The sequence below is a fragment of the Coffea arabica genome, chromosome 2e (genome assembly GCF_036785885.1).
Source record: "Coffea arabica cultivar ET-39 chromosome 2e, Coffea Arabica ET-39 HiFi, whole genome shotgun sequence".
Lineage (NCBI taxonomy): Eukaryota > Viridiplantae > Streptophyta > Magnoliopsida > Gentianales > Rubiaceae > Coffea > Coffea arabica.
Genome location: NC_092313.1, coordinates 19125081 through 19134745, shown reverse-complemented (window position 1 = coordinate 19134745; position 9665 = coordinate 19125081). Strand labels below are relative to the sequence as shown.

Genomic DNA, 9665 nt, shown 5'->3' with positions numbered 1-9665 from the left:
CAATCTCAGAATAAAGTTCATAAAAATATCGATCCAAGGTTTTTTAGGAATAGGTAAACATGTATAGAGACCATAGGATTCAATTTTGAACATATTTAAGACATATTTGAGGTAAATGCGTATAATTTAGCTTTGAGACAAACGATGCCCTTAACATGGGAATATAAACTCTTCTCAGATTGTTTTTGTAAAGTCTATTACATGCCATAACTGTGACTTTAAATTGTTGTACAATGAATAGTAAGACGCGAAGAAAAGCATTCACCAACGATTTGATTTCAAAAGGTCAATAAAATGGGCATTTTTTCTGAAAGAATGAAATATAATTTGTAAGATCTGAATTATTTCTTTATTATTATATTTTATATTGTATAAAAGTACGGTGAGGGCTGCTATATGCTCTCGATTTGGGTAACAACTAAGTTAAAGTTCTTGACCCCACTTCTCATACTTTCTGTTTTTTTTTTTTTTTTGATATTCTGTTGGTGACTTAGAATTGCATTATTGCTTGTGCATATAGTTTCACAAAAAATAATCTTGTATCTTGAAAATGATACAGCATACATCTTAATTACATATAAAAGGTACGCTTGCAAACAAAGAAATACATCAATAGCTTTATTCCATTTTTTTTTCTCTACAAAACATTATTTTTTCTTGACTCCAACAACATTAGTATTGATGGTAGACCTCCAAATAAAGAATGGTTCTTTTAGCAGATGACATGTAATTGACTCCAACATCCTGGAAAAATTACATTAAAAAATAGATAAAATTGACAGTTTGTTTGGCCAAAAGTGGAATACCGGAATCCTCTCAAGGGTCTGTCCAGTTGAGTTAAGCTTCAGACATCAGATTGACAAGGAAAAAATAGAAAGTAAAAGGTAGTACTCCATTCCTCATCATATTTAGTTTTACTTGTACTAGTTCTCTCTTCTTGTCTTCTCTCACTCTGTCCGCCATTAGTGGAGCTGTATCTGGTGGTGTGGATCCTCCAAAAGCACCACAACCAATATCCTAGAAAGGTAATTTCAAGGAGAATTTTTTTATCCCCATAGCTTTCATGTTTCCACTTCTGTAATTTGGAACATTTTGGGTCTTTTTCATGCTTTCTTGGCCTTTATTCCAAATCTAGTAGGTCTTCTCATATTCCTGCTCCTGCTCCTCCTCTCATCCTCCTTTTTCTCTCTAATCTCTTATCTCTTCCTAGGAGGAAGCTTTGGGGTTGATCTTAATTGGCATTCTTTCTGCAGGTTGGTATTTTTTCCTTCCTTCCTGCCTAATCTAATTAAAATTGGTTTTTAGTCTATTTGGCATCTTCCCTGATTCGAATCCGCATGATTTCATCAACAACTTGTACTTGATAAAAATAGTGTATTACTGTTGATCTTAGTGAGAAGGGGGGATTGGTTGAAGATACTGTTTTGTACTTCCAAGATTTTCTCTTTCTCTATTTTGACTGACATTTATGCAGCCGGAAACCCATAGGTGATCGGACTAGTACGTGTCTTTTTTCCCGTCTTCCTCCTCTCTTCTTGTTGAGTACTTCTTAACAGTTTGTACTAGCTACTACTCACCACTCATGGCTTTTTTATGTGCAGGGTTGACGTCCGATCTTTCATCCGAGTCGAGAAAAATGGTCAGGCAAAGAATTCAGATCAAGAGGATTGATAACTTGACAGCTAGACAAGTGACTTTTTCAAAGAGAAGAAGAGGGCTTTTCAAGAAAGCTCAGGAGCTCTCCACACTTTGTGATGCTGAGATAGCCCTCATAGTCTTCTCAGCAACAGGCAAGCTCTTCGAGTATTGTAGCTCAAGGTCATTTTCCTTTCTCCTCCTCGTAACTTCTCACCTTTCTCCAACTTGTTACCATTTCCTTCTAGTACTTTATAAATAGTTTGTAAATAACCCAAAAATTTTCAGTTCTTGAGGTTACTTTTCCACTTCTAAGCAACTTCAATATGAATCATATGAACCAAATTGCTAGCAAGAATTCACTGGGAGAGGGGATCGAGCATTCGAACTATTTTTTAGGATGGTCTGGTCTGCTGCATGTGGGAGATGGGTAGAAAACAATATGGGAAGCAGTCAACGAAAAGTGTTGTCATTGACCTGGTTGGATAATGATCAGAAGAATATATATATATATATATATATATATATTTATATATAACACATACATGTAGGTTTCATAGTTAGCCGGTTCTCAGAATCTTCCGATACATTGGGGTTCTGTGTGCAAATTGTGCGAAAGAGAAGATTCGCATCTAGTACTAGGGACATGCATACATGTGTATACATGTATATATATATATGTCAATATATGTATATATATGTGTGTGTGCATAGATGTATATACATATATATGTGTATATATGTATATATGCGGCATGTCAGAGGCTATAAAATTAGACAAAATTATCGACTGGACATGAAGTTCAACTTGTCACATTTGATTCCCTAGTTCCATCATCAATGTTCCATTGAAGCTCTACTCTTTGAGTCATCGATAGGTAAATAAAAACTAGTAATGAACTCTTGATAGCGAATATGTCGGTTGTATTAAATTGATTTTTCTTTTTTTTAGTAATATGTGTTTTGAACTTTGCATAAGAAACCCGTATCCCATCTATATAATAATACACGCAGATAGCTATTAAGTAGTATTTGAATTCGTTTGGGTTTGGACATAGTTCTTTACCTTAGACACATTTAGCTTCGATTTAAGCGTATGTAAAATTCATAGATCAGTTTCTGAATTTAGTGGCTGAGACCTAGATTGCTCATTGACATGTCGAACATGTTCGTGGCTGACTCATTTTGGCTCATTCGAGTTTGAGAAATGTTTGATTGTATAATGAACAAATTGAGTTCAAATAAAAATTAGGAACAAACACAAACATAATTTGAAAAATAAGGAAATGTAAATATGAACACTTATATATACCTTGTGTTTTACTCTAAAAAATAAGTATATATAAAATTAGTGTTATTTATTTTCTCAAAAAAACTAACATGTTTACATTCTAAACTATGTATTACTCGAATTTTAGTTTGACTCGTTAAGTTTAATTTGCTGAACTTGAATTCAATATAACAAGTCAAACTCATTCATATATGCATAAATTAAAGAATCGAATTCAAACTATACTTTAAGTTAGTGTAGCAAACAACATTTGTCTTGATTTGATTCGTTAAAAACTCTAGACATATCTAGATGTGATTGTAATTTCCGATGGTCCTTATAAGGACCTTGTTTGGCACCTACTAACCCTTGTTTCTTGTCTTGAAATTTAGGACCGAGCATATAAAAAACAGAAAGCAAGCTCAACTATCATATTTCATCTTAGAATAACAATTTCTATTAATCTTGACGATGGGAATTTAAGGTCCATCTCTACCTTTGCTAACAAATGCAAATGCTATTCAAAACTAAAGGAAAATGATTAGGATAGTTACGGAAGTGTTGCCCTTCAAGAATCTATTGAATGATAAGTGCTCGGGATATATAGGTTATAAAGCTTAAATATCCAAAACTTGATGGATTGGCATGTAAGTCACATGTTACACAGTGTCATAACTAAACGGACTTGTGGAAAACGAAGGCAAACAAAATGGAGGAGAATAACATGCAACGTCTTTCCCATCTTTTCCTTGTAAAAAAGATCATCAAGAGTTCTTGAACCTATGTCATTAATGAGGATCCATGGCTCTTCTAAGCTTTTAACTAACTCCTTCCTTTTCATTAGGTTGCTAGAATACTTATTACCATGAGTACTGGATTACAAACTCCGTGATGCAAAAATGAAATCTATAAGAATGCTTCTGAAGAGGATATATAGACAGAGAACTTACGTGATAGTCTGATTATCTTTAAGTGTGCATAGTGTACTGGACACTAATTTGTTTATTTTAAGTTTTTGCTTCACAAAAAAAAAAAAAGGAAGAACAAGAAGAAGAAGAAAAGGAAAGAGAAGAAGAAAAATATGATTCTGTACATGTAGTTCAGCATTTAGAAGCAAAGTCTCATGCTGTATGTGTAGTTTAAGGGTTAATTCTACTTTATACTCTTTAACTATACTTGCATTTCCACTTTGGTCCTTCAATTTTAAAATGGGACACTTTAGATTTATACAATATAAAATTTGTCTCACTTAAATGAAATCATTGATGGAAGGGAGATAAATTTTATATTTTAGGGATTAGAATGAGACAAATTTTATGTTTTGGGAACTCAAGTGGGACAAGTTTAATATTTCGAGTATTAAAGTGAAACACATTTTATACTTTAAGATCTAAAACATTTCACTTTAATATTAGGGATCAACGAGAGAATTTAAATATAATTGAATGATGTAAAATGAAATTAACTGGTAGTTCAATATATAAGAAGTTCAAGAAAGGGTGAAAAGAATAGGGTTAACACAGGCCTATGCATACAATGACTTTGTATGTCCGGCGTCCGGACAAAGATTCTAAGCGTTATAAAGCACCAAGAAATGAAATCAGTGACAAAATCGATGAATAGAGTGGATAGTGAAAAATCAGGTAAACTATTGTTTTTGGTGCTAGTTTGTATTGTTGAAGAAGTCAGTAAATAGGCACATTAAAGCACGCTAGTTCTAGTCATTTCTGGATTAGGAAATGAAATTTTTAAATGTGCACTATAGTGATTAGCTACTTTTGTCTTTTTTCTTTTTCTTTTTTTTTTTTGGGAGGGGGTTCATTCTTGATCGTGAGCACGTCTCTTAGAAACTTATTCGACAAAATTTATGTTTTGGTGACAAATAATCGGAAAATATGTAGTTTTTGTACTATAGTATATATAGTGTTAGACTATTGGTTGCACCAAACATTTTTAGCTTCTATTTCCCTTCTTTTCTTTTAAACTTTGTTTTTCCTTAGCAAGTATATGCAAGCATATATGCATTTAACCATAAAGTTTATCTTATTAGAGAGTTTGGTTATGTAGAATAACGTATTGAATTTAAACTTATGATTCATAACTAGGGTATCATGTTTCATTTCAAGATCTAGGCAAAGTTATCGAGTTTCAACTTATGATTCAAAATTGGGACTCAAAGAAATAGATTATGGATGACCTCTAAATGTGATACTAAATTTTAATTTTTTAAAACTATTTTCTTAGCTTTGTCAAAAGAGATTTTTTTGGCATATTTATATGGCTCTATGAAGCTCAACTTACAATGAACTTTAGACTAATAATTAACATGATATTTAAAAGCACTCCTTTTACCCGGTTGAAAAGGAGTGGCTAAGGTTGAAATTATAAAAATTAGAGGTTTTAGGTTCAATTCTTTTCTTCCTCATTCTCCAGCTTAATTTTTTTCCATTTTTTTTGGAGGAGGGGAAGGGGAAGAACTTACAAACCCCTCGAAAGAAAAGCAAAACAAAAATTTTTTTTTTTTGGCGTCATTTGGAAGACAAAAGGAGATGTTATTTCAATAAATCTAACTCATCCTGAAATGTCTAATTCTTATATGTCAATTGTCTAGACTTCAAGTGTAATCCAATATGTGGGAAGATGAATATGTTTCTATGACAAACCAACCATAAAGCTAACAAACTGTACAACTCCTTTTCTGGATTCTCAAAGTATCAAATTGTACAATTCCATTCATGTTTTTATTCGTCTCATTAAGTTTTTTAACTTCACGAGTGAAGCTGTGGAATTTTTTTAATTTCAGGCGAAAGTGATGGAACTTTATCACTACAAAAGCTGTGAAAAGTATCTAAATTATACTTAACTTAGTATATGAATACACACAATTATAATTATTGCATACCCTATATTTTGATACTTTCTCAAATTAATACATCTTTTTAAAAAAAATTAAAACTTGATGTCTCTCTTAATGGGTGGTTATTGGTTACCCGTTAGCCAAACTAGAATATAATCAACATTGGTAGAAGAGAAAAACCCATATGTCACCTTGTTGATGTATTACTACCTTTCATTGTATGGGAAATATTTACGAAAATCAGCTGGATGCAGATTGCAAGGTTATATACTCTATAAAGAGAGGCGATACATCATTGCTGGTGACAAATATCAAGATTCGTATAACATCAATCTCCTAGATATGACTCTTTGACCCTTTTTGTAGGCTTCTTGTAAAGCATCACGAGACATATACAACAACCTGATGACATGTTTGCATTTACTTTTAACTTTGTCTAAGTTTGCACACTTTTGTTGATCTTTCTCAATGTTTGGGGAGAGGTATCAGTTAATTCACAAACTTTGGCATACCTAACATGGCTAGTATTCCAATTTATTGACAAAAAAGAGGATGAACTATTGCATAAAGTTGACAAGGAAATTAAGTTCCAGTTATGTCTCTTTTTATTTCCTTGTACTTGTAAGTTGGTGATTTAATATTTTAAAAATGAAACTGTACACGCTAAACTGATGCAAAGCTACGCTCCTAGTTTTTTTGAAATTTGGTAGTTTAATTATATTATAACCTATCATAAGGAATTATTTCATTCTTATTGTTAGTTTAAGCTTAGTGCCCAGAACTCATTATAAGCTTATTTTTTTTCTTCTGAAGTATGATGCAAGTTATTGAAAGGCACCGCCTATGTTCCGAGGACATTGGGAGGCAAGACAAGCATCCACCTCATCTCACGCAGGTAGTAAGTTCTCTAGTATTTTTGTCTAGAAATTAGCCTCTTGTAAGATTTTCAGGAGCGCTCCTGGAAATCTACAAACAACAACAGAAGTTCTTGGTTTTTCCATAATGTTAAATAGCTTCGAGTAAAGACATAAAAGAATTCTGCCATCTCTAATTGAACATAACTCAGTTTTAGCTGCTAATAATATGTGAAAATTAAATGAAAACCAACTAAAAAGGAGTTGAGAAAATACAAGCGAAGGAGAGAAACAAATGAGATATGATAGCATAATTATCATAATTCTCTTCTCGGCTGCATATATTTTTGCTTTAATTCTAATTGGAAAGGACATCTATGTTTCCTTTGTTAGCGGGAGAATCATACCCATGCCATGCTTGCTGAGGAAATCAAGGAGAAAACCGCAGAACTGAGGTACAATATTCTGCCATCAGATACCTTGTAGAGGATGGTTCGTTGTTTTGTGATACTTATGATGCGATCCCACGTGTAACAGGCATCTCAAAGGTGAAGAGCTAGTAGGACTGAGCATGGAAGACTTGGTTAAACTCGAAAAGTTGGTTGAAGCAGGGTTAAGTCGTATTGCCAAAACCAAGGTTCTTGTCATGTTTTGTCTTCTTTCAAGGTCTTTCAATTGTTGCATAGTGTTGATGTACTATGTTTTTTGGATTTCAGGGTGACAAATTCATGAAAGAAATTGGTATTCTCAAGAAAAAGGCGGGTGACAAATTACCCTTACCAGCTGTTTCTATTTGGTTATCTATCAATCATTTTCTGTTATTCTGCATTTCATCGCATAACAATATGGGAAATCTTCAATTTGAGAATCTGGAGATAAAAAAATGTTATTGGGCTTTCATAGTTTTGAAGATCATCTGTAACCGACAATAATGCTGTAGGAGCAATTTACTTAAGATTCCAATGGAATATAATTTGGTTGACTGCATTTAAATGTGTGTTCTTGGTTGCTAACTTATCTTCGCAAAATGAATTGTAGGAAGCATTATTAAAGGAAGAGAATGCAAAGTTGAGACAAAAAGTGCGTGACGTGAAAGTTTCCCTTTTCCTTTATTTCTTTGTTTCGCCCCTCTGCATGAGCATGCTGCAATCTTTGCTTTTCTGACTGATAATTGCAGGTAGCAGGCACATCGGAAGACGAAACACCTCTGCTGGAACAAGGGATTTCATCCGAGTCAGTGACCCGCTTAAGCGACCAAGCCGGAAGTTGTCCTCAGGACCTCAACAATTCGGACACATTTCTCCAGCTGGGGTATGTTTGTTTCAAGTCAAACATGGATCGGATAATTTGTTACAAGAATAAAACGAATTACATATATGGAATATAATATGTGAAATCTATCCAACATTTGGATCTTATATCTGGACGACATGCTGCATATCAGTTGAATGGGGGGCATCTCATTCTGTTTGGTTTTGCCACAACAGATGGCTAGTATTTAAGCAAGAAGAACAAAACGAAACTAAAGTAAGATTTCATTTTCAGAATGCATGATTCAAGGCCATGTGATCGTCTGGCAATGACGTGAAAAGAAAAGTGAAACAGCTAGTAAGCTATCACAAGGCAGTCTTTTTAATGCTCCTGGATTGAAGTTTTTCTTTAGTAGCATGGCAACTGCTAGCTATGTAGTGAGATTAGAGTCAGACAAATTCGAATGCACAAATTATTGTATGTGGAAAAAAGGGGAGGTTTGGAGAATTGTTGTTTGTTGGGCGTTAATGATGCGTTGTATGAATAGGTGTTTGCAGTTGCATAAAACAGAGCTAGCATGCATATAAGTTCCTTGGCAATCATTTCATAGAGAAACCTGTTTAACTTGGGGTTGAATTTTTGCAGCTTACCATGTCCCAACTGAATTGCAGGGAGGATGAGATTGCGGTCGCAGAAGATCGAATATATAATTTGAGCATAGCTGGGTCTATGATACCCAGAAATTGTAGTTTATGTTGCATTATTTTAAAAAAAAAAAATAACATGCATGTATGTCAGGCATGCAGTTCTCTGAGTACGTAGAGGCCTCCATGCTCTGAAATTTTCTTTGACGAACAAAAATGGCTCTATTAAACATTTCCAGATAGCTGGTATTTGTGTGTGTGTGTATATATATTTATATAGGTACAGATGAGGGATGTAATTTATGTTGAATTGCTTTGCAGCTTAAATAGTTTTCTGACAGCGTGATTAATGAAAGAAAAGTACATGTTTTTACACTTGCACTTAATTACCACGAAGAAATAAAGGAGGATGAGTATTAAAAAAGAAAGTTTGTTTATTTATAGATAAAAGGAAAGTTACTGGTTCGTCCATGACAATAATCGTAAAACACGAATGCTCCTGTTGTAATGCATCGTTTGAAAGCTCGCTAAGCACTTCATCGTGTAACTTAACAGATTTTTTTCCTTTTTTTTTTTTTTTTTTATGATAGTCGATGGTGTAGAGAAATGCTTAATTTAATGATTTTTTTTTGAGAGTACGTAGCTTAATGGAAATCGATCATTTGCGTACGCATGGCTTCGCTTTGGAAAATTTCTCGAATTCAGGCTTCTTATTTACAATTTCTCTCGTTTTATCACTTAACTCGACCCTTCGACTGACTGAAGTGTGTAACAGTGTAGTTTCCTATTTTGCGAGATAATTTTGGTTCAAATAATTATATACTATTTCTTTTTTTTTTTTTTAAAAGATTTCTTACTATATTGGCTTTCAGAATTGTTTAAATAAGAACACACTTCCAATTTTCTAATCAAAATTCAATATGATATCAACTTCTAACAACAGAAACAATTGAAAAGTGTCAAATGTATACTTGGTTGTCCAAACATCTATCAAATGAAGCGGTGACTTGTAGCGAAAAGGCAGGAACGGTCACAGTGCCAATTCCTTTGACCGGCCTTCTAGGATTATTAGTTACAGTTTTCAAATCTCTTATTCTGAGTCCTTGTGATAATTATATTTAATGGCTTATGGCTATAAAGATGATTAGAAGAAA

The 9665-nt window shown here is 33.5% G+C and overlaps 1 protein-coding gene across 5 annotated transcripts; it reads left to right on the top strand.

Annotated features, from left to right (window-relative positions):
• Window positions 1–829: 829 nt before the first annotated feature.
• On the top strand, window positions 830–8886 carry LOC113731648 (MADS-box protein SVP-like). 5 transcript variants are annotated; one of them, XM_072079591.1, is made up of 11 exons: window positions 830–884; window positions 967–1025; window positions 1211–1253; window positions 1602–1818; window positions 6576–6657; window positions 7010–7071; window positions 7154–7253; window positions 7333–7374; window positions 7655–7696; window positions 7794–7927; window positions 8539–8886. In XM_072079591.1, the coding sequence occupies exons 4-11, from the start codon at window positions 1637–1639 to the stop codon at window positions 8687–8689; spliced, it is 795 nt and encodes a 264-aa protein (XP_071935692.1). In that variant the 5' UTR covers window positions 830–884; window positions 967–1025; window positions 1211–1253; window positions 1602–1636; the 3' UTR covers window positions 8690–8886. The 5 variants fall into 5 exon arrangements, with proteins under 5 accessions (XP_071935692.1, XP_071935693.1, XP_071935696.1 ...); XM_072079594.1 differs by lacking the exon at window positions 830–884 and adding an exon at window positions 1475–1500 and having other exon boundaries at window positions 891–1025; XM_072079595.1 differs by lacking the exon at window positions 830–884 and having other exon boundaries at window positions 890–1025; window positions 8513–8749.
• The last annotated feature ends 779 nt before the right edge of the window (window positions 8887–9665 follow it).

Excerpts from the sequence above, each read along its gene's own strand:
- LOC113731648 (XM_072079591.1), top strand. The coding sequence starts at position 1,637 with ATGGTCAGGCAAAGAATTCAGATCAAGAGGATTGATAACTTGACAGCT. Across the intron at positions 7,375-7,654 it reads TTGGTATTCTCAAGAAAAAG|GAAGCATTATTAAAGGAAGA; the intron begins GCGGGTGACAAA and ends AATGAATTGTAG. Across the intron at positions 7,697-7,793 it reads ATGCAAAGTTGAGACAAAAA|GTAGCAGGCACATCGGAAGA; the intron begins GTGCGTGACGTG and ends TGATAATTGCAG.